This window comes from Pezoporus wallicus, unplaced genomic scaffold (assembly GCF_028554395.1).
Source record: "Pezoporus wallicus isolate ANWC-B61680 ecotype Strahan unplaced genomic scaffold, APGP_CSIRO_Pwel_v1 contig_2384, whole genome shotgun sequence".
Classification (NCBI taxonomy): Eukaryota; Metazoa; Chordata; class Aves; order Psittaciformes; family Psittacidae; genus Pezoporus; species Pezoporus wallicus.
This window is the reverse complement of record NW_026640488.1, coordinates 8756751-8781126: the sequence shown is the minus strand read 5'-3', so window position 1 is coordinate 8781126 and position 24376 is coordinate 8756751. Positions and strand designations below refer to the sequence as shown.

At 53.7% G+C, this 24376-nt stretch overlaps 1 protein-coding gene across 1 annotated transcript; it reads left to right on the top strand.

The window, feature by feature from the left end:
* Positions 1–851: 851 nt before the first annotated feature.
* Positions 852–3297, top strand: HAND2 (heart and neural crest derivatives expressed 2). Its single transcript, XM_057419149.1, has 2 exons — positions 852–1442; positions 2472–3297. The coding sequence occupies exons 1-2, from the start codon at positions 891–893 to the stop codon at positions 2568–2570; spliced, it is 651 nt and encodes a 216-aa protein (XP_057275132.1). The 5' UTR covers positions 852–890; the 3' UTR covers positions 2571–3297.
* The last annotated feature ends 21079 nt before the right edge of the window (positions 3298–24376 follow it).

Below are 24376 nucleotides of genomic sequence, written 5' to 3'. Positions count from 1 at the left end.
ATTTTTCCCCCCTTGTTTTAATTACATTATGGATGCGGAGGGGCAGCCAATCCTAAAAGAGGAGCTCGGCAATTAGCAGAGCGAACATCAAAAAGTTTTATTGCGGAGGGCGGCGGACCCCGCCCCAGCCGCCAGCCATTGGCGGCCGCCGCTTCTGACGACATATATTAACCCGAGCGGCCCTAAACATGTAGCTGTTCATGGAGATCGTCCCGGGGAACCCTGCCTGTGCCCCGCGCCGCGCCGAGCCCCGTCGCCACCTCCTCCCAGCGCCGCCACCAGCCCCGCGCCCGGCCGAGCGGCGCGGATGCCCCAGAGTAGCGCCGGGGCGCTGATCCCCGTGGAGCAGCGGGCAGGGATGCCCGCGCCCTCCCGCCACTGACGGCCCCTTCGCCGCGCAGGGCAGAGGGGAGCGCCGCCCGCCCGCCCTGAGCCGGGGGCGCATGGAGGGGGGGCGCGTGTAAGTACCACCCGCCAGGGCAGCGGCGGACTTGGCTTGAGCGGAGGGCAGCAAGAGGCCAGGAAGATCCCGGGCTGGGAAACCAAGCCATTTTTTTTTTGTCGACTTCTCTCCATAGCGGTTCTGTTGGTGGTTTGTTTTTTTTTTTTCCTGTGCGCGCTTCCTTGAAGACCCGGCCCCGGGCGAGGAGGAGGTGGAGGCACAACGCATGAGCGGCAGCGGCTGCGGCCGAGGAGGGGGGATCGCTCGGGTACCCGCGGGGACTCTGCAGCAGCGCCCTATGGAGAGGCAGCGGGCAGCGGGGCAGTGCTGAGGGGTGAGCGGCGGGGAGCATCTCCCGCCGGTGCGGCGGGGGTGGGGGGAGGGCGGGGAAGGGAAACCTTTGTTTTGGGGCCCGGGGGGGCGGGGTGGGGTGCGCTAGGAAGCGGGCATGAGTCTAGTGGGAGGTTTCCCCCACCACCCGGTGGTGCACCATGAGGGTTACCCTTTCGCCGCCGCCGCTGCCGCCGCCGCTGCCGCCACCCGCTGCGGCCACGAGGAGAACCCCTACTTCCACGGCTGGCTTATCAGCAGCCACCCGGAGATGTCCCCCCCCGACTACAGCATGGCTCTGTCCTACAGCCCCGAGTACGCCAACGGGGCGCCGGGCATGGACCACTCCCATTACGGAGGGGTGCCGCCCGGGAGCGGCCCGCCCGGGCTTGGGGGGCCCCGGCCGGTGAAGCGCAGGGGCACGGCGAATCGCAAGGAACGGCGCAGGACTCAGAGCATCAACAGCGCCTTCGCGGAGCTGAGGGAGTGCATCCCCAACGTGCCCGCTGACACCAAGCTCTCCAAGATCAAAACCCTCCGCCTGGCCACCAGCTACATCGCCTACCTCATGGACCTACTGGCGAAGGACGACCAGAACGGGGAGGCGGAGGCCTTCAAGGCAGAGATCAAGAAGACAGACGTGAAGGAGGAAAAGAGAAAGAAAGAGCTGGTCAGTGCTGCTGAACGGGCCGGGGGGGGGCAGAGAGGGTGCTGCTCGGCCGCCCGCCGGTGTGCCATCCCCGCGTTCCTGTCGTTCGGCTGCGTCGGGTTGTCGGGTGATGTCCATGGCGGAAACGTCCGTCCCTCCTGTCCCGAGCCATACCTGCCCGCCCAGAGAGGGACAGGATAGAGCCGTGGGCGCCCGTAGTCTCTCACGGAGCGCCAGGGTCCGGCATGGTGGCTGCAAGCAGCTGAGAGGGAACCGCAGTCACAGTAGGCCCCCCGAGTAGGTCCGTTCCCGGGCTAGGGCTTGTCCCAGCTCCCAAACAGTGACCCCGCCGGAGGCAAGCCTCCACTCTTAGATGAAAGGCTGGAGGCGCGATTACCTGCCGAGCCGAGCAACCTCCCCGCCCTGAACAGAGTGGGCAGCGCGGAGATCTCCTGATCATGAGCTCCGCGCTTCGAGTTTCCTGATTTTCAGCAGGGCAGTCGGCTTTGGCGAGGCAGCGCAAGCCCGATTTCGAGTAGGCCCTACGGCACACTCGGGCGATATTCCCGCAGGTTTCGGTGGGCGCAGGCTCGGTGTTTTGTCCTGATACATTTCTGTGCCCATCTCCTTCCCGGACCACTGGAGGGGACGGCTTGGCACGGACCTTACCGTAACCCACACCTTCCCTCAGGCGCCGGCACCGCGCAGATCTCCAGCCCGCTCCCGTGTCGCCAGGCCCCGGGAGAGCACCGCGGCAAGGCAGCTGTGGCGGAACAGAGCGGGGCCCGCCTCCGCCGCAGACCGCAGGCGGCCGCGCAGGACGCGGGACCGCTCCCACGGGCGGTGGCTTCTCCCGCGGCCGGGCCCAGCGAAGGGCGCCCCCCGCTTTGTCCCCCGCAGCTCGTGGGTCTCGGAGGGGGAGACCGTGTCTCCTCGCAGTTTTCCCTCCTGGGGCAGGGCAAAGACAACCGAGAAAGGGGAGGAATAACTCTAACCTTTTTTTTTCTCCTCTCCCCTCTCTTTCTCTCCTCTCGCATCCTGTCTCCCCAGAACGAAATCTTGAAAAGCACAGTTAGCAGCAACGATAAGAAAACCAAAGGGAGGACTGGCTGGCCGCAGCATGTCTGGGCTTTGGAGCTCAAGCAGTGAGCACGGCAGGACTGGAGGAGCCGTCCTCTTAGTCTCGGTAGCGAGCACTCCTCTGAGGACTCTTTGTATTTGGAATCGTCCAGTTTATTTATGTGCAATTTCTCCCCCACCCCCCCCACCCCAAATGTGGATATTTGAAGGAGAGGGAAAAAGCATTCCATATATGAAGAGGAAACTCCAGCTTGGTAAGGGGTAATGTCTCTAATAGTTTCGTGAATGTTATTTGCTCTGTATAAAACACACGGGGAAAACAGAAACATAGAAAAGGAGAAAAAAAAATGATCCCTCCCTGGCATTAGTGTGTATGTGAAGTGTATCTTTAATACTTGGCCTTTTGGATATAAATATTCATGGGATTATAAAGTTCTATTTCAACAGAAGCAGTTGCACCAATGTTTCGGTTGACTCGGTATTTAGTGTTGTAATTTTGTTGTGGTCGTTCAGTATTTGAAGATGTTTTCAACAGTTATCGGTTATGTGCACTTCTGTCCGTAAGGGATAAAGTGGAATCTAATTAATATTGAAGATGTAAACGTTGTAAGTACTCAATAAACCACTGTGTGTGTTTTTTACAAAACCAAAAAAAAAAAAAAGGAAAAAGAAAAAAAGAAAATCCAAATCTTTTTATGTTTTATACCTCAAAATGTTTTGAATAACAGCGTTGTTTATGGCTTTTTTTTTTTCATAATATTTAAAATATTCGGAAGTAAACTAAATTATAAAGATGGCTCCTAAGTTTATTTTTAAACAAGTGACTGAGTGAAAGGAGGGGTAGAGGGAGGGATCTCGCTAGCCCCGTGAGTGTTGAACAGAAACCGGCAGTTCAGCTGAATAGGAATTCCTTGTGGTGGTGTTCTCCATGCAGGAGACCTACGGCTAACGGGAAGCGTACAAGGGTGCAAACCCTGGCAGATCAGGAATGGCAGCGATGCGCGGGTTTTCCTCGGAGAGAGCCGAGCCCGGAGCGGGGTAGGGCGGCGGGGCAGGTTCCCGGAAGGGTGCCGGGGAGGACGAGAGAGGCCGGAGGGCTTTGCACGGAGTGATTATGTAGCAGGTAATTTTACGTCAAGGAAGAAAGAGCGAACAAGGCAAGGGATTTGCGGGAGGGGGGCCGGGAAGGGATACGTAAGATTTACAATGAGCTACGGTGAACTTAATATTAACTTTGTGGTTCCCAAAACTCTCATGGGTTGCACGTTTCAAGCCCACCACTGCATTATTATTTTTTAAGGAAACTTTTTTCCTTTATTTCTGACTGCAAGCTGCACAGCCAGTCTCTATTTCTTTTCAGTACGTTCATCTCCTTCTCCAGAAATATCTCTCTTCCCTTATAGCTGCACGGTATCTCTTCCCCCCGCCTGTCGACTCCTGTACAAGGGACCCTGTGCCTTGCCGGTGGCTTTTCTGCTCCCCGGTGCCGGGACAAGCTGCAGACATTCAGCGCTGGGAATTGCGTGGCATCCCTCTGTATATAGGCAGGAGAGGGGAAAAAAAAATAAGCCTTTTACATAAAGAAGCTGCTTTAGGTATTTTGGGTAATTTCTGGTTAAGCGCAAGGTTTCCGCCCTTTCCCATAACAAGTCGGGTTCATATTTTAGACCCTTACTGAAAGAATCTCAACTTAACCCAAGCTGGCTCTCTCTCCAGGTCCAGGGCTGCTTACCTGCCTGTCTTCCCCGCCGCCGCGCCCAAGAAAGTGGTTCCCGACGAGACTGGCACTAAGCGGAGGTAGATGTGCAATTGCCCATAGAAAGATAAGGGAGCCGCCGCGCCGTTTAGCCGCCCCTGCTGACAGTGGGGAGGTTGCGGGGTTACAACAACCAGACAAAAGCGATGTGCCCTCCCTCCCGTCAGGTCAGGCAGCCCGGGTCTGCGCTCCGGCGTGGGTCTGTGTTTACAGACACTTGCCTTTGTTTATAACACTTGGAAAGAAGAATCTCCCCCCCCCCGTTTTGCTTTTCCTTGCCTGATAAACTGGAGCATTTCGCACTCCCATCCCTGCCCAAACCTGGCATTCTTTTTTATGACGGCATACAAAAATCAGGAAAAAAAGGAAATAAAGGAGGGTGGGGGGCGAGGGATGGCTGCAGTGCGGCACGTCCTGCAGATGTTGTATCCTCCCTTTGACCGAGTGGCCGGGCTGCAGCTCCCTAGGGGATGCGCGGCGGGGCCAGGGGGCAGCGGGCTCCGCCGCCCGGGGAATCGGCTCTCCGATCTTTCTCCATCAATAATTCCGCATTTTTAAAACCCTAATTTCTCAGAACCGGGAGCTGCTCTGGATCTGCCAAGGACGATCTCTTTTAATCGCTTGTTAATGAGCATGCTGCCATTTTCTCAGGAGCGGTCATTCCCGCAGCTAAATCACAAGAGCCCTAGACAGACCGGAGCCGACAAAAATGTAGGTTTTGACGTTAAAAGCTAAATGGGGAAGAGGAAGGTAAATTGATGGTAGATGGGGATGTCAGTGCCCTGGCCCCAGCTCTCCGCCAGCAGAGCCGAGGCCTGATAACAGCGAAGTGCTGCTCCCGCACCCTGCCCGCACCCGGGGGCATCGTCGCCCCGGCGGCCTGTCCGGTAATTCCTCGGAGCCAAAGCATTTTGGGGTGCTATTTCCGAGGTGAGAGTCACGTAGGAGAAGGGATGGCAGCCTTCCCTGCTCTGCAACATTTCTCTGTCCTGTGGGGGTGGGGGGAAGAACAAGAGAGGAGGTCAGGGGGCCAGGGTGTGGAGCCGGGTCCTAAAGCCCTGTCCCCGCAGACGGGCTCATGGCCCAGATTTATTCGTGTTATAGCCGGCCTCCTCGTCTCATGGCTGGGGGAGTGCGACTCTGCTCTGACTCAAGAGAAAATATCAATTTAAAATTTTTGTTCCCCTTGAAGTAAAACAGCCAGAAAACTCCCCCGGCTGCCATCCCCCTCCCTGCCCTCCCCTGGACGCATGCTCTCTGCTCCCCGGTGTGCGGGCCCGGCTGCATGCCCAAAACACCGCAGCCGCCCCCCTGCAGGGAGTCGAGGACATCCCCGGTGGCGGCATGGCCCCTGGGGAAGCCCGGTTTAGGCAGATAGCAGCGTGGGGGTTTAGAGCTCGTTGGGGTTTTTGGGAGCAAAAAGCAGAGAAGGGTCGGCCCGGTGCCCCGCCGCCAGCAGCTAGCACAGGCGGCCGCCCGCAGTACTGGGCTTGGGGGCGCTCCTTGCAACTTGCTGGACCCCCAGCCCTGCTTTTGCTTTAGGGGTTGTTTTAGTGCCCTCATTGCTATCAGACGTGCATGGCATGCCTGCATTCCTGCCGGCAAGGACGATAAAGTGTGATGGGCTTTTTTTGCTCTTCGTTTTGCCTTGTATTGTGGGGTTTTTTTCACCCCCTTGTTCCCAGGAGCACTCTTCTGCGTCAAAAGATTATTGCAATAATTAGTGCTAATTTGCTGTCGTTGTCAAAGAGGTGTAACGGGGCCGCTCCGGCCAAGCCGCAGGCATCCCTAGAACAACCGCCGAGACATCCGCGGGCAGCTGTAAGGATATAAACGCGGCCAGGGGATGCCACGGAGACAACCAGAGCTTGAAAGGTGGGCGGGGAGGGCGGGGAAAAGGTTAATAGTAAAACCTCTAAGCAAAATATCCTCTTTTTTGCGCTTGGAAACCTAACCTTAATCCTCCTTTTTCACACGTATTCGCCCAGCTACTCACAAATACACCCCTAAGAAACCACCAAGTAGCGATGGGAAGGAAACGCATTCCGCTCGCCTGCAGACATAATCCCCTCTGCTGTAACGAGGGGCTTATCAATGTTTAATTTGGTATTATTTCTTTTTGTTTGCGGGCCATGAAATACGTGCCTTTGCAAAGGAGCTCCGATCTTTTCTATTTCTAATTGGCCAATTACTGTTCAGCTGCTTCAGCTCGTCCCGTGCATGGAGATTAAAGCAGAGTTGTTATCTGAATTATATATTCACATAAATTTTAACGAAGCCGGACAATGCGCGGGGCCAGCACCTCTCTGGGAGTCCCTGTGCCTCCCACTTCCAAACCAGCGTGGTGTGTCTCCCTCTTCCTCAGCTCTCCCCACTAACCCCATTTTCCTTTAAAAATGTCCTTGCTTTGATGATCAGATTGTAGAGCATTGATTACAAATTTCTTCTCAGACACTAAATAAGTCTTTATATCTGCTATTAGAGACATCTGGGAATGATTAGAGCTCTCCCTCCCCCGGCTTAGCTCCCTCTATCTTGCAGCGAGGAGCTAGAGACATGTTGACGTCAGATCAGACGGCTAGGAGCCATCCTGCTCTCCGCTTGGGTGTAATCACGGCGGCTCTTTCCAAGCCCCGGCCGCCAGCTGGGACGCGGGTGCGGCCCCGGGGCTCCCCGGATAAGCCCATTTCGAGCCCCCGGAGGCTCCGGCTCTAGTGGAGTTCGCTGCCGAGGTTGTTTGTTTACTTGTCTGTTTGGGACTTTGGGAACGCAGAAGCGGTCCGTTCATTCCACAAGGCGATGTGCTCCCCCTGCCCGCCCAGCCCCCGGCCCAGCGCTTGCTTTATCTCAGCCTGATTTCTCCCGGCGCATTCGCTCACAGCTCTGTCTTCCAAAACAAATACCGAGCCAGGCAGATTTTCACCTCATGTCTTGGCAGGGAGGAAGGAACGAAGCAAAGTGCAGCGCATACGCGAGGGCAGCGGCAGCCGCACCGGGGCCAGGGCTGCAGCCGGCTGTGAGCCGGAGACTACGGCGGATCGTGGGGTTCCTCCGTGCTGCTGGCGAGGAGGTGGCTTTGCACCTGTTATTAAATCCTAATGAATCGCCCCTAATTCTGGGGCTGGCCAGCCCGCAAAGTAACCCTGGCTCGGAGGGTCCCGAGACCACTGTCGCTGTGCTCGTTTTCCACAAACGTTGTACTTTATGATTTTGTACGTTTCGTACAACTCTTTCCTTTTTATTCTTTTTTTTTTTTTTTCCCAAAGATAAAAATAAACAATTGAATAAATACAACTTGAGCCTCCGCCGGCTGTTTGCAAAGTCTTGGACGGCTGACGCTTGTCCAGCTGTACGTTACAATCAGTGCTGCTACCAGGAAAAGGGAGGTGGATGAGAAACAAGTTGATCCCGTCTCCAGAGGAAAGAGATAATATTAAACTATTTGTCTGAAGAATTCAATTCTCGGGGTAAAACACGCTTGCCGTGGAGGGGGGAGGGGATAAAAGTAAGCCCTTCGTGCCCTTAAAAATACATTTAAAATATGCTTATATTTCTTCGTTCCAGCAGAATAAAATAAACCCCCTAAGGTACCGCAACGGTCAGCTGTGCCTGTTATCTTGAAAGGAAAATGAACATTTCCTTTCTGAATCAGTGCAAAGGGTATGCTGTGAGCTCGGCTTCCCACCACAGCCACCAAACCCAGGGCTCGGGCAAGGCGGGGAAAGAGGGGAAGTGAAGAAAGAAAAGAAAGTAAAAGGAAAAGGAAAAAAAAAAACAATTATAATAACAGCCCACTGAAACAAACCCGAGCCGAAAAAGATTCCAGCAAATCCCACTGCTGGTCTTTACGGGCGAGCTCTTCTGCAGGGCTGAGGCCGTGGCTCCGGCCCCGCTCCCTGGAGGCACTGGCCCTGAGCTGCAGCCGCCTCCCGGAGGGCCGTGGGGGGACCCCGGAGCGGGGCAGGGTCCCGCGGGTCCTCCCGGGGGGGCGCAAAGGGCTATGTACGGCTTCAGTCGGGAGCAGGGTTCTGGGAACAGCAAGTAACGTATTCGGTAAACAATAGGGGTCGGCGTGTCTGCGTCTCGGAGCTGTTTATTTGCGAGCTGTGAAGGCTGTTCAAAGCAAGAACGAGCCCCTGCGTTGCACAAAGTACTCGGGAGAAAAATGTAAAATTATATGTTAATGCATAGCAGTAGAGCCGTTTTCCCGGCTGTGTATATATTGAACAAACATGTGGGGATAATAGAGAGGACGGTTCTCCTATAGGGGTCCCTATTCGCATGCCATATGTGGCCATAGGCTGGAACAGCTGCGTATAATGAACTTTTAAAAAAGCTAAACATGAATGCAAGCCCCTAGAAGCTTTCTAAAACTGGCCCGAAAGACAATGAAATGTCCTGCCAGAAAATACAGGAGGCGGAAGAGATGAAAACTAATATTAATAATAATAATAGGTCTCTCTCTCCTGAAGCTTCCGCAGGTTTCCTGGGAGTCCTGCCCGAAGGAGGACCCTGGAGCTGGGTGGGGTGGGGGAGGGGGGTTGGTATTGCGGGCCTCCGGGGACACCCAGAGGTCTGGCAGCACACGGGAGCAGGGCCGGGAGAGAACGGAGGGGAGCCGGGAAGGGTTGGCAGGGGCGAGCCGAGGCGCGTGTCCCGCCTTGACTGCCTCTCTCCCAAATCTGGTTTTCATAGAGCCGCGCAGTAATTACCTAAAGCCATAACTGTCTCCGAAATTATTCATTAAAGTCGTTCTCGGGAATCTCGCGGCGCTAGCGCTTTGCATTTATGGTCTTTGCGCTATCCGAGCACGACATCGCCTCTCGCCCTCCTTCCTCGGCGGCGGGGGTGCTTAATACTGTGGAGGAGTGGAGGGGGGTTTGCTCTCTCTTGCCTTCCCCTGCGTGTGTTTGTTTGCAGGGGAATTCAGGTTGCTTTCCCCCTTTTGGCGAAGGAGCGCGATGCAACCCGGCAGACACCTTGGGAGCGAGGAGGGTATTTTGGGGAGTTGCAGTGTTGTGTGGAAGATCATGTCTGTGCCCTGTGGTGCTGTCAGTGGTGACAGATCCCAGATGCAGCTGCTACTGTATGGCAGATTGAGTTTCTCAGCAGAAAACTCTCTCCCTCCCTCCCAAACGTCTACAAAAACCTTCTCCAGATACTGCGGGTCACTTCGGCTCAAACGGGAAGAGAAAGCGAGGGAAAAAAAAAGGCTTTCCCTCTCTTCCTCCCACTCCTTTCCTCCCGCCGGATCCCTCCGGGGTGCGGGGGGAGCAATGACCGGGCCCTTCGCCACCCTAGGGGCCCAGGCCCCCCTTCTCTGCCGGACCCCCTGCGAGCACGCCTCCGAGCACGGGGAGCCTCGTCCAGGTAAGTGGGGGGCGGCGGGGAGCGGGGCAGCGGCAGGGGTGGTCTCCGGAGTCCGTCCCTCCTCCCGCGGTCGGGTCTCGCCGCCTGGAGGGGGTTGTCAGGAGCTGGGTGGCGAAGAGGTCCCCCCGCTACGGGGAAAATAGGGGACCAGGTGGTACCCCTCGCCCTGCTTCACCGGCCCCGGGGGGGACGCAGAACTCGAGAGCCGGGTCTGCCCAAAGCTCCCGGCCGGGTGGGGATCGGGCTGCCGGGGTTGGTAACGGAGAGGGGATAAATTCGGGGGTTTCAAATGGAGAGCGGGGGCGGAAGGGAGAGCGGCGGGAGGAGGGGATGGGAGCCGCGGGCGCTGGCCGCTCACCCAGCCCGGCCGCAGGGAGCGGGAAGGATCCAGTTGCGCTTCTCCCATCGCCGGCACCGGCGGCAGCCGCCGCCCTGGGAAACGGCGGAGGTCGGAAGCTCCCCTCTTCCTCCTCCCCGGCCTTTCCTCACCGCTGCACATAAACGGCGACAAGCACGGGGTTTAGCAGCTCCGCGCCGAGAAACTCATCCCCCTCTCCGGGATATAGAACGTGTATTAACACTGCTGTCCTTCCCCCGCCATCCCCAGGAAACGTTCTTGGCCTCTCATTTCGCCGCCCTCAGGGTGCCGAAATGAGAGGCCAAGGTGCTGGATTGTCTTCTCCTGGAGCCTTTCTCCCGCTCCACTCCAGTGGGTGATGCTTAAGGGCTTGTTGCGGGAGGGGCTGTGGTGCTCCCCACCTCAGAGCAGCAATGCACATGGAATGTCTGGCACCAGAGAGCTCTCCCGCTGGCTGATTAATCCCCAAAGCACTTCTCACGGCCGGAGGGAGGCCTGTTGCTCACGGCGGGGTGTCTGGCGTGATAGCTGTCCCCATCGCTTTCCTATGGATGGATACCTGATTTTGCTCATGCCTGCTGGAGACGGTTTCTACTAACCTCCGTCTTTCCTTCCTCAGACGAATTGAAAGGCTTTAATTCAACAGCTCGCCCAGCCCCCCTCCCCTCTCTTTCTTTAGCCGTCTCCCTAAAAAAAAAAAAAAAAAAAAAAAAAGAAAGAAAAGCTCTTGCCTGTAGCAGAAGTATAATTGTGACCCTGCCTGATCCACAGAGCCTCCTGTTGGGAGCAGTTAGCTGTGGTTGCATTAGGCCAAAGGACCTCCCAAGTGGCGGTGGCCTGGGTGTCATAGGAAGGGACTCTGCACATTGTCCGTTCTTTCTCATCAAAGTCCCAGGCACCGTGGAGCCAACAGTTTGGTGGAGCAGGAAAATAGTAAACAAGCCTCCCCCCTCCCTTCCCAATCCAGCAGCCCTTCGATCTTCCTGGGACACAGAAAGGGGAACAAACTTTTTCATAACTTCAGCTCTACGGTGTGATTTACATTTCCGGCTGCTCTGTCAGAGGGGCAGTAATTTACAGCCCGATAAAAAACACTTTTACAACACCAGAACATGTTCAAGTGGTGTCTTACTATGCAAAAAGGTTTTAAAAGAGGACACACGCAAGAAAAAAAAAAAAGTTGTTTTCTCTGCCTTTTTCCACCATGGCTTTCTGAAAAGACAAATGGGTTGAAATTGTAGTCTAAGGGGAGAAAAAAAAGTAGGAGCAGGCCGAAGAAAATGGGAATTAAATCAATCCTGGTCTTTTGTTTATATGGTGTATATTATACATCCATGTTTCTCCTGTTTCTCCAAGGCTTTACTTAATAGGTACTTCTATTTTCGTGCTCTAGGGCCAGATCTTGTTTCTCTTACCCCAGGGAATGCTTTTATTTGGGCATGGATCTATTGTGTTTGAACAATTTCTTTTCTTCAATAGCCCATTTCTTCTCCGGAGTCTAAACTCGAGTAGGTCTGGTTGCGTTTATGAAAGGGGAAGCATTTTTTATTCAGTTCTAATTTCTCTAATCTGATATGGAAAGCTTTTCCAAATACCGGGGTAATAGCGTTATCCCTTCTTGAGGAACATCCAGTTTGTTCCAGACAGGCTTCTTCACCAGCACAGGGAAGGACGAGTCTGGAAAGTAATGTACAACATCCCTATCCCTGTAGAGACGATAAAGTTTAGTAAATTACAAATATGTGAATTTGGCAAACAGTAAGGATTAAAATGATCAAACGACTAAAAAAAAAAGAAGGGGGGGGGGGGGAAGCAGGGAAAGAAAGCAATGAATAAACCACATGTAGCAGTTGTCGCTTTCATGACTTTGGTAATTATTTACACCTGAATCATGGTTTACTCCAGCCACGGTTTCAAAAGCAAACCTTTAAAGAATTTAATTATTTCCAGTTTTCGACAATAGAGATGGAAAAAAAGAAGACAGTGTAGGTTAGTGAACAAATGCTGTCTCCCGAGCTTTCATAAAAGGCTTTATGTGCATTTCCATCCCGGACATGCAAGCAGCGCCTCTGTATCCCACCCCCCGTCCCCGAAACACATGGGTGCGCACCGGCACCTCTGCGCACTTTTCCTGCCTGATGAGAGGGTGCTGAGGGGCACCATCCCTCTGCACACACACATATATAAATATATATGCATTTTTATATATATAGATATATAAATATGTACATAAAATAGAAATATATAAAAATATATATATGCCTCTGTGTGTATTCAGTGGAGGCACAATATTGAAGCATGTGTGGGTGGACTCCCTGGCTCCTTCCTTCAGCTCTATAATAGCTCTGTTATTTTTACTAAACGATCAGGATGGCTCTACGTGACCCTTCGTCATTTAAAACCATTTTCTATCATTGCACGTGTGCCGGGGGGGGGGGGGGGGGGGGGGGGGGTGGGGGGGGGGTGGGGGTGTGTGTGTAGAAAGAGGGGGAAAGGAATCGACAAGTCATTGAGAATAACCGGGAAAGCTTGTGATGTATAGCACGTTTTATCTTTATTTAGGCAACATGTCGTTCGCAGGACGGGCCGGGTTTCCCTGCGCGGCGGGGGCATGAAGCACATCCATCCTCCGGGCGAGACAGACAGACCTAGAAGCTCCTGCGGCTGGGGGAAGGAAGGGCGGGCGCAGGGCAGGGCAACTTCTCTTTCCCCTTCTGCTGTGTTCTGCTTATGAAGTCGGCACATTGTGGGAGGGAAAAAGAATAATATACATATAGTTGTGTAGATATAATTATAAATATACCTATATATACACAGATATATATGGGAAAAGAAGCAGTTCCCCGCTGCCGGGGCTCCGCAGCACCCCGGGCTGTGAACCCCCGTCCCTGCCGGAGCCTGCCTTGCCGTGGGCACTGCAATGGGAGCTGCAAGCTGCGGGGCTTTCAGTGTTTCACTGCCTCCTCCCTTTAAATCCAGCCCCAGCCCCCCCCGCGTCGGGGCTACCCTGGCATCCTTCCCTCAGCCGCACAGCATCCTCCTAAGTGCTGTATCACGGGGCCGGGCTGGGCTCTGAAACAGGCAGTTTGCCTTTTTGAAACCGGCTCGGGCTTGACTCCAGTGAGGTCCCGGGAGGGGAAAAGGAGGAGAGACAAGCCGTGGTTTGTGCTCAGGGAGGGGTGAGCCTCGTCCCTGCTCACATCGGCCGGGCAGGGGGTGCCGGGCTGCTCCCTGTCGGGAGCTCAGCGCATTTCCCGCGCATCCCCCGGCTGGGGGAGCCGGGAGCCCGGATCCGTCTTCCTCGGAGCTCTTTCTCCCTGCCCAGCCGGTGGCTGACGCGGCGAGCGCCTGTACTCGCTTAGCGGGGTTGCCGCGGGGCAGAAAAGGGAAAAAATCGTCCCATATACATCTGTTAAATTTTCCGAAGCTTCCATAAACAACCAGCAGCCTAAAGTCACTAGACCTGTGAGGGGATTATGCGCATCTCCTCTCTACAACCTGGAGTAACACGCCGCGTTAGGCACTAGCTGCAGGAATGTTTGAGTATATGCGCATAGGGAACTTGGGGGTGGGGGTGGGGGGGATGGATGGATGGATGGATGGATGGATGGATGGATGGATGGATGGATGGATGGATGGATGGATGGATGAATGGATGGATGGATGGATGAAAGAGCTTTGCATTGACTTGGGTTAAGGTCTCAGCCTTCAGGGCTTTTGGTGGCTGGCTCCCACTCTGTAAAACATCTGTTCGAAATGATGTTCCTTGCCTGACAACGAGCTCGGAGGTTCTTTTTATTTATATTCCACCTCTCTTGGCTGAGGAAAAGGTATATCACGCTGAATACAGGGAGGCATACAAGCTGTAACTCTTTTTCTAGAGGTAAATGACCTCAACCATGTACTTAGTCATAGTTTTTTATTTCTGGTGGACGATCATCGTAGTAGATGTCAGTACTGTTGCATTTATTACGTGATTTGCAATGCCACTACTGGCGCATCTTATTTTTGAAATTAAATATTTCTTTAACCTACCCAGCCCTAAGAAGACATACGCTAACCTAAGATTGAAAGAGTACAGGTTATTAAAGATGGGAAGCGATAGCTCCCACTCAGCGTCTCATCAAAAGAGACAGGAAAATACAGACTGAAACATGACGATAAGGTCATATAATATATTCTGAGTCTGAGCTCTATGAGCAGAGGTGTTTAAAACTTCACCGTTTTTCTATGATTGCTTTTGCACACATATGGTTTAAAATGGACAAAGTGGTCATTTTATTTAATTGTACATATATAGAGACATAGGTACATATAACTCCCCCACCCCCCGAAGAGGGCTCTGACACCTGTTGTAAGCTCCAAAACAGGAGCTCACACTGCAAATGCTTTCTGCGGTTTTGTTTTGTTTTTAATGATAAATGCTCTTCTAAGGCAAAACAGCTACAGGAAAACTTTATTAAGAAGCCTTCTACGAACGTGTTCTAGAGGTTGAATTAATCTTCGGCTGGGACGAGAAAACGTGTCGGATTCGGCCCATATTTCCCAAGCCAGACACCTTCGAGGAGACCTCTGGCAACCTTGTCGCTGTTTCATTAAATTCTGTGGAGAGTAGTTCAGGGAATTTGCTTGGGTTTATTTTTATTTGCTGAGGAGCTGGACGCAAAGCATGGTAAATTGCATGACTTGCAGGGAGAGTCAGGAAGAAAACACCATCTTCTCCTTCCCGAAGCAAGGAATAACTGGGGACTCTTTCCCCGGGTTTTCCACATCCAGCCCACGAAGTGCCAGCCGTCTGCTCAGCCGGGCTGCACCCCAGCCGGGAGTGTACCCCCATAACCGGTGCCCGCTGAGCATCCGCACCCCGAGCCCGGGACGGGGTGACACCACCCCGCAGCCGGCAGTGCATAATGTGTGTATGGGGGGAACCCGCCGTGATTGTTTTCCCTGCAGATGTTGTTCTGGTATTAAAAGGACTAAATCCCAACTTCCAGGCACACAGCTGGGTTATGTTGTATCCTATCAATTCATAACAAGAAGGCATTCTGGAAAGACTCGTAAGGATATTTATTTTAAAATGTGTGCTGAAAAGATGTATGCCGGGGGAAGGGGGGACAGGGTTGGGCGTCTCTAGTTTTGTTTCTAAGCCAAAACGGCACAGTTCGAGTTGTGAACAAATGGTTTCCAGAGAATAGTTTTTTCCTTTTTCTTTTCCCTGCAAAAAGTTTGTTTGAAGTTTCCGGAGTTTAAAATGTTAAATAGCATTAATACCAAAAAGCATACTTCTGGGCTTCTTGTTTTAATTTTGGAGGGCTGGCATGTGCGGTTTCTTCCTTCCCTTTTTTCCCTTCCCTTCTCTTCTTTATTCCCTTCCCTTCTGTTCTTTCTTTCATTCTTTCTCCTTCCTTCCTTCCTTCCTTCCTTCCTTCCTTCCTTCCTTCCTTCCTTCCTTCCTTCCTTCCTTCCTTCCTTCCTTCCTTCCTTCCTTCCTTCCTTCCTTCCTTCCTTCCTTCCTCCATTCCCTTCCTCCTTCCTTCCTTCCCTTCCTTTCTTTCCTTCTTTCTTTCCTTCTTTCTTTCCTTCTTTCTTTTTCTTTCTTCCCTTCTCTCATTCTCTCTCACTTCCCCTCCCCCCACCCCTTCTTTTTTGTTTCTGGGATGTCCTTCTTTCAAATGGACTGTGTTCGGGATATTGTTGTTGTGTGTAAGAGGAATAAATAACCTCATAAATAAAGAGAACTCCTGTTATGACAAATTCCAAGCCAGAGCAGCATTTTACAAGTTCAAAAAGCCCTTGAGGAAAAAAGGAGAATGGTAGATGTGGGGGGCACCTCTCTCCAGCCCTACCGCGGCGGAGCTGCCGGTGCCCCGGGCACGCCAGGGACGAGGCCGGCGCCGCTCCCGGGAAGAGAGGCTTGCAGACTTGTCAAGACCTCTCGTGGTCTGTCACCATCAAACCTTCTGCAGAGCCGGCAGCACCGGGAACAGGCATCTGGGCAGGGCGCTGCTGTTCCGTCCCCGCCGCTTTTCTTTCTTTCTTTCATCGCTGTCAGCGTGTTAAAAGTGTTGCAAAAATAGCAAGGGGTCTCGTCAGCTTCTGTGAGGGCTGGGCGCTTCCCGGCCACCTTCTGCTGGGAGGTATTACGGCGTCGGGGGATGCGCCGGCGGCTCCTGCTGCTGCGAAATGCAGCGACGGGACGGGACGGGACGGGGGGGGAGTCGGGGCCGGTCTCTGTCGGGAGAACCCGTTACCCCCGGCCAGCACCGGTAATGGTGCAGCCGGCTCTTAAACAACGCCAGCCCACTGCCTCTGCGCGGGTTTTTCCTCCAGAAATCGAGAGGAGAATGAATGCACCAAAGCAAAACAACAAAACTCAAAACTCCAAAAGGTATTGGTAGGGGAACCGGGGAGAGCCGAAGCCTGAAGACGGTTTATTCCGCTTCAGATCTGGGAGGGGTTTAACTGCTGGCGCAGGGGACAGGACCCCGCCGGGAACGGAGTGGCGCTGCCCCCCGTGGGGGCTGCAGGTTCCGGGAGGGCCCATCCGTCCCCCCTGGAGCAGCGCTGGCAGCAGTCGCCCTGCCGGCGGGAGCCCCCTGGTCCTCTAATCGCTTGCATGTGCCTGCTCCCCGAGCAGCCCCGCTCGGAGCGGCGGCAAATTCAGTAACAACTCGCTTGTCGTAAATTACAGAGACCTCACCCTGGCAGGGAGATGCCGGGGAGGCGTCCGGTTTGTCTGGAGCTCTGGAAGGCACGGGAGGAACCGGGCTTACTGCTTCCCTGGTTTCCCTTTTCCCTGTCTCCCCCTCAGCCGCCTCCTTCACGGAGGGTGATATAGCAGTGACTCACTGGCGCGTTTCGGTGGAAAGAAGCTTCCCTCTCCCCCTTTTTCTTTCTTCTTTTTAAGCTGTTAACTCCCGTTTATGATCGAAATGTTACTCTGTGCGTTTTGTTTCGTCCTGGCTGCCATTGGTTGGCCTGGGTTTAATCAGAGGGAAAAAATGCTCGCCACAAATGTAGCTATTGTTTGGCTGGAGAGACGGGGACCGGAGGAGGAGAGCAGAGAGGAGGGGAGACTGCTGGTGACAGTGACGGTGGGACCAGCCACGCTTATCCCAGAACCCTGGTCCTGTGCTCAGCCCTTCCCAAACCAGAGCTCCCCCTTTCCCCAACCTGCCTGCAGCGGAATGCAGGGGAGCCGAGGCCATATTATCTCAGGAACATAATGCTAATAAATGTGCTCAGATGTTGGACATTCCCCTTGCCTGTTTTATAGGGTTTCGCTGGCGGGGTCAACGGGACTGATGCTAGCGAGGTTATTAGGATTAAGTAACCTAATGAATCGCATGCCCATTAGCGGTCTTTGAAAAAAGGTAGTTCTCCTTGTAACCTGGTCTTCTGCCTCTTAACACGGGCAATTATTTTTAACTGTCCCTCAATCACAGGTCGGAGGGGGGGGGGGGCTTCTGCCCTTCCCCCTTCTTATTCGTTTAAAGCCTCTCTCTGATGCTCAGAAATGCATTTATTCACAGGAGGAGCCTGTCTTTTTATCTCGGGGTTCCTGGGAACGACTGGGCGAGCAGGGCACTGCGGCCGCTCCAGCCCTGCCCGCCCGACAGCAACGAGCCGCCGGTGGATAGCCCGCTGCCCGTGCCTCTTCCCGCCGCTGGCCACTGGACACAAACCGCGGGCCCGTGAGCGCACAGGGAGGATTTGTATTTATTGTTCCCAGAGGAGGGTTTTTCTCTCTGTGCCTTTTGCCCTAGCCAGGTAAGCGCTACGATGCTCGGTTTCCGCTCCAGGGGCTCGCCCCACACCGCTCTCTCCCGAGGACCCTTTGGAGTCTGGCGGCGGCTTCATCACCACCCACTCCAGTGCCGCCACCGGGCCCCTTCCCGGGGCGGGGGCGGCACTCAGCAGGCGGGGGCAGTCGGCGGCACGGGAGCCTGGGGCTTGTCTGCTACCCCCGGAGCCTCCGTGCTCGCTCCTCGGGAAGGGCAGGTTGGCAGGAGGGAGCTCTTGCGCTATCCGCCGTCTTCTCCGGTGGGGAGAAACCAAATCTTTTATTTACTTCTTTCGGGTTTTTTTTTCGGTGGGGGGAGGTTATATGTATGTGTATATATGTATATGTATATATGTATATATATATGTGCATACACTTACCGCAACCCTCGTTGTTTAACACACTCTCCCCACCCCTCCGAGAAAAGGGACTTTCTACATATGTGAACACAGGTTACAGCTCATGATGGTCCCCTGGAGAGTCTGTGCCAGCGGCGTGAATCTCTGCTCTAACTACACAAGTGTTAACGGCTGATTAAATTTGATCAGGTCCGAAATATTTGTCCCGTGTTCACTTTTCGGACTGTTCATACTCAAAAAGAAAAGAAAAAAAAAAGAAAACGAGGAAACTCCAAAACACCCAAAACGGATGTACCGGGAAAAAAAAAGAATAAAACGGCAAGAGAGTGTTGGAAGAAGAGGAAGAGAGGCCGGAGGCTTTTGGCCGGGAGCTCTGCAGTGCCTGCTCAGCCGGCCGCGGCTGCGGGGCCAGGAATGGGTACTCGGAAAGGACAAAGGGGTGAAAGGCCCAGCCTCCGATCTCGGCACTAAAGAAGCCGGGAAGCCCCGGCCCGGAGAGACCAGGGCCTCTTGTGCAGAACTGTCATCTCCCGCGCCCGGCGACATGGCGCTGGCAGGGTGACAGGGGCCAGCGGGCTGGTGTGGCAAACCGTGATACTGTGCCTTCCAGCTATAAGAGCTCCCGGTCAAACAGCGGGAGGCACCGCACCTGCCGGTCTCCCTGATCCATGGCTGCAGAGAAGGGACTGCTCCTTCGGGGCCAGGCGGCGAGAGCAGTGCAAAGTGTCCGTCTGCGGAAGAGAGGAAAGCTCCAGCCTGCTCGGCTTGGAAAGAATCCACTTTCCCACAGCTTTTTCAGTCCCCAGTACTTTTCACACCCTGTTAGGAGTTAATACCGCCGACACGGCTAAACGCTTCCATGCCTGGAGGTACGCCCCTCAGGGGCCTGAGCCCGCCAGTCCCAGCCCCGCGGCAGGCCGGGCCGCCACGCCGGCCCCGCGGAAAGGGCTCTCTTCCCCGGTGGAAATTCCTCAGATGCTTCGTACTTAGGCTAACGCATCGGGCCTGCTTTCCTTGCAAGGGCTTCGGAGGGCAGGGGAGGGGAATGATTCCCCGGATACCTTTTGGGGAAGAGCTGGGGGATACCGCCAGAGCCACTCCAGCTCCCTGGGCAATATTTCAGATGCCACTCTCTCGGCGTGAAGAGCTGGCTCGGGGTCAGCTATGCTGTTTGGTCTTTGCAGCCAGCATCTCTGGGGGGCAGAGGAAGGGTCCCGGAGGCGGAGGGGGGGATGTCAAACCCAGGCTAGATCTTGCCTGTAGCCGGCGGATTAATTTGCTTTTCTATTTGTTCGGGGCTGGGGGATGTTTCCTGAGCCTGTGGTTGAGCCTCGCACTTTTCAGTCGTCGCCCCAGTGGTCACCAGTAGGTACCGCTCAGCCCTGGCAGCGGGAGGGTGTCCCTGTCCCCACGGTAGCCCGGGCAAGCAGGGACAGCGCAGCTGGGAACTGATCTCTCCTTTCATGTGTCCCCAGCCTCACCGCTCGCTCCGCAAGAACAAGGACAGGGAGAGGACTGCTCCTTCCCTGAACTCTCAGGGACGGTGCAATAACAGAACCCATGCCGCAGGAAAGAGCTGATGGGGGAAAAAAATCCCGTCCTTTTTTTCCCACTGAAGTAATTGCTGAGAAATTCCGGGTGACATCTCTTGACGCTCCTTTCCAAACCTAAGTTCCCAGCAAACCCAACGGTCTGGGGTCTCCCTAGCTTGCAGCAAGAGCACTTATCTAAGAGAAGCACAAAATTCATCCAAAAGGCCTGATCCTGCAATATCTGGTGGCTAGGCCAACTGTGCCAAGCCTTTGAGGCAGTGGGACTTGTCGGCTGGCATTCAGAACCTGACGGATTTTGTTCGGGGGGTTTGGGCTACCAAAACAAGTGCAGAGGCGCAAAGTGAGCGCATCTCTGGAGCCCAGCTCTGACGTGCTTCCCTCCGGTCAGAGGGATGCATCTCTCCTTGCACCCCTCAGCTCACCAGCGCCCCTTCTATTGCAGTAACCCCGGGGAGCACGAAGTGTGCAGGATGTACAGCGTCGCCAGCCGTCCCGCTGAGCATTCTTAGCCTTGTAAACCTCGAAGCATCCCTCAGCTTCGTGTTTGTTCTCCCTTCAAAAGCCTCTAAAACCTTGTGGTGGGAAAGGGAAATCCGACAGTAATACGCACTTGGCGGGACACTCTATTGCCCTGGTTTGGCTTTTCCCATTGCTGTCAAAAAATGAACTGAGGGCCGGCTGCAGAGTGTGCTGCACGGGGAGACACTGCGTGTGAAGTGCCAGGACGGCTCCCGAGGAACGAGCAGGCTGCAGAGAGCTCTGGAACAGGCTGGTTTGCAGGCGGGGGACACAGCCCTGCCCTTGTCCGAGGCACACACAGCTCCCTGGGCAGGCACAACTTGGCTGCCCCAGCTCAGACGGCTTCACCCGGGCCACATCCCACGGACTGTACTCGCGAAGTGACAAGGGGATGTCTGTGTATGACGAGGGAGAGGGACACTTCAGTTGTGTCCGGGCACGAACGAACTCATCGACGTTTATAGCTTTCCACTGAATCTGAAAGCCCTCACGTTAATTTTTCCCTGCCGGAGTATCAGATCAGATAGATAGAAAAGGAGGTCCTTTCCCCACCCATCCACTGAAAGAACCCACCGCAGCAGAGCCAGCGCCTGGTTCAACGCCCCTCCGCAACCAGAGGGCTCGCATCGCACAGCGGCTCAGCACGCCTCTTCTCCTTGCTTTTTCCCGAGGGGACCGCAAGAGCATCGCAGGGAGCCGCCCGCTCCTTTCCAACCCGGCGAGGATCCAGGCACTCCACGCTGGGGGCTCTCACCCACGCTAGAGGGTGGACACCCGGAGAGAGAGGGCCACCTCCTCCCGCACCCTCCCCAAGCCTCAGCAGGACACTAAGCCCTGTCCAAAGTGAGGGACCTGCTGTGGGGGTGCTACATAAACTAGACAGATGCCCTCTCTGCTCAGGTGTAACTGTACAGGGGCTCTTCTCCAACCCTGCTGCAGGCCAGAGCCCTGACAGTAAGTGTAAAACCTGCCCTGCCCGACACTGAGTGCATTTCGACTTGGTGATAGCATTTATCCAAGTAACATATAGATGCTCAAGTCGAGAGCCAGAAGGATCTTCAAGGAAAAGATGCTCTCACCAGAGGGGGGTGAGGAGGCAGGAATCTGAGCACCAGGAGCCATCGCAGCACAGCACCCAGCGACCAGAGATGGTGGCCAAAGCGGGCCTTCACCGACCGCGGTGACCCACGGGAACTGTGACCACTCACTGCCCGCAACCGCAGCTCGCCATCTCCCACCCCAGGCCCCCCTTGTGACCCTTCCCTTCCATTCCACCGAGGGGAGGGGTGGCGGTTGACTCCTCCCTGCGGGTCTCCCTTTCCCACCCTCCTGCCCCAGGTGCTCCTGCGGTCGCTCCCCGTGGGCTCGGCGGTGGCAACACGGAGCCCGGCGGGGGAACCCAGTCCGGAATGGGCACGGCAAGGCACGTAGTGAGTCCCTGTGGGAGCATCTGCACTGTTACATATGTGTGCCTAAATACGTGCAACATTAACACATGTTAAATTACTGCAATCGGATATATATTATGCTATTTTAGTTACCTTATTCAATAATAGTTAGTCAGTCCCATGGTTTCCTGTCATTTGTTTCATGCGCTTGGAGATCTGCAAGAAATACAACCCGGGGAGTATTGAAATATACATTTACATTAAAAGTATAAAACCATAAACAAATACATTTATATATGTATGTAGGTATGTAAACACATCTCAACATGTACGCATGAAAGCACATGTGCATTTTCCGAGATGCCCGTCTGATGATATGGGGGGTGGGGACGGGACGGAACGGACGACGACGACGTGTGATGCGATACAATGAGACGTGACGCACCCTTCGGATGCGGCGCTCGCAGCGGGGTCTGCCAGGATCGCCTTCCCAGGGCTGACAGCTCTGCCCCTCCCTCCCGTCCCCGGTCCCGGCAACGTCCGGATGCAGCCCGTGGGAAAGGGACGTGATTTCCCCCGCTGCTGCACCGGGCTCGGGCTCGGCGGGGCAGAAGGACATGAGAGCCCTGTCTGATAGCGTAGTGTCACCTCTGGCTCGGCCCTGCAGAAGTCAGACTTAATTATCAGAGGGACAAAGGGTGCCATGAGATTCCCCTGAGTCCCTTTACCCTCCCCCTTTCACCCTCAGAAAAAGATAAAAAAAGAGAAAGAAAAAGTTAGAGGCAGAGAGATCGCTGTTGGCAGCCAGCAAACGTGAGGAAGCTCCTTCTGGGTGCACTACGTAGAAGAGAGGCTGGTTTTCCTTCAGGATTCTTTTTTTTCAAGGCTTTCGCAAGTGCCTCAAGTTGTACGATACCAACTCAAACCTGCCCTCTGCAAAATTCGCTTGGCGCATACGAGAGCTTTCAAATACCTCCTTATGGAAAAACAGGCATTTTCCTCTGTTCTTGTCTTTCCTGTAGCTGCAGGCTGTAGGGTAGAAAAGACACAAATAAATTAGTCCATCCCTCCTTTACTAATCTCTAAAGTCACTGTATGACATTTCAGAAGGGATTTAAAACCTGAGGTTTGTGAAAAGAAAAGAGAAAAGGAAAAGAAAGGAAAAGAGAAAAATAAAGAGAAAAGGGAAAGAAAGCAAAATAGAAAAATAAAGAAAAAAGAAAAGTAAAGAAGAAAGGAAAGTAAGGAAAAGAGCCCCATTATTTTGAATATTAATATTTTCTCACCGGTTTCTTGCGTGCAGTGCCGAGAGCGAGCACAGCAAAGGAGAGGGAGCCGGCAGTCACGGGGGTCTGACAGAGCTTCCCTCCTGCCGTGAAGGTGGGGGCTGCGCTTCAGGGCAGCTACGCGTTCCCGCAGGACTCGGATGCCGGCCGCTCGGAGGGGCAGCTGCCGGGACAGGCTCTGGGCTACGTCCGCCGCTGAAGCTGGAGTTTCAGACAGTGCTTCAGTCGGAGAGGGAGCAGCCGCGTCTGCAGTGAAGAACACAGAGAGTTCTTTCTTAGTTATTAGAGGAAGAAAAAAAAAAGATACTGAACAAGGGAAGGAAAACAAACAAAAAAAAAAAGCGAAAAGAAAAAACAGGTAAAGGTAAAAATAAACAGAAAAATAAAAAAGAAACTAAAAAGATGAAAGAAAAGAAAAAGGAGAAAAGGAAAATAGGAAAGAGTGAGAAAACGGGAAAGAAGAACAAAAAGGAAAAAGGGAAAAAAAAAGGGGGGGGGGGGGGAGAAAAGTCTCGTTTGTGTGCTTGAGACTGTAGGAGCAGCATGGGGATGGGGCTGGATTCTCACCCCAGGACGGATGGTGCCAGGCATCGGTGCAGCTTAGTATACAGGACTGGCACTGTCCGTCCCAGCGTGAGGATCTTGCCTCACGCCTTCCCATGAACCAAATCCGACATCAAAGGGCACGCTATAGGCAATATGGAGAGCACATGGGAGGCTTGCAAAGCCTTTTCTGTCAAAACATGTTTCCTGGCGTTTTTCTGCCCTACCAAACCTACCCCCATTGCAGGACTGTGGAGAAGCAGCAGGGACCTATAGACTTCTAGAGGTGGCTTTGCGTACATACAGCATACATATAGCTTCTTAAAGTGAGTTTGAGGAGCCACGAGTTTCCTTTCTTCCTCCATGGGATGCAGTGACTTGTGGCATGTTAATAGCATCGTCATTCAGGGGTGTTTTTAATTATCTTTTGGGCCTCTGTGGATTTAACTCATCTCCTGCCACTTTGCTGTACAAACTGGGTATCAATCCAACATCCACTTTCAAACTCAGCTCTGGTAATCAATATCTCACCTGCTTCACATCTATCCCACTGGTCAGCTCCTAGTTTGGCCAAATACAGCAACTGTCTCCACCTCGTGTCCATGGGCTTGATGGATATCCTTTATCCCTGCTTAGTGACTGCATGTGGCCCACCCCTTGATCTGCTAGGATCCGGAGGCACCCAAAATGGGCTGTAATAGGAAATGAAGGAGGATTTTAAGGCTCTGCGCTGGTGGGGAGTGGAAAGGAGGTGGAAAATGAAATTAAGATCATTCCATTCTGCATGAGCATTCAAGAAAAGAGTCATAAATATTTTAAGTAATAAATCAAATAAAGCTCTGATTTAGAAAGGAACCAGGAATTTGTAGCATAACTTAATGCTGATTTGTTTCTATAGCTTTTTGGATTTTTTTTTCACTCATTCACGTCGTGATTTTAAGAGATTATAAAAAAAAAGCA

Excerpts from the sequence above, each read along its gene's own strand:
- HAND2 (XM_057419149.1), top strand. The coding sequence starts at position 891 with ATGAGTCTAGTGGGAGGTTTCCCCCACCACCCGGTGGTGCACCATGAG. Across the intron at positions 1,443-2,471 it reads AAAAGAGAAAGAAAGAGCTG|AACGAAATCTTGAAAAGCAC; the intron begins GTCAGTGCTGCT and ends CTGTCTCCCCAG.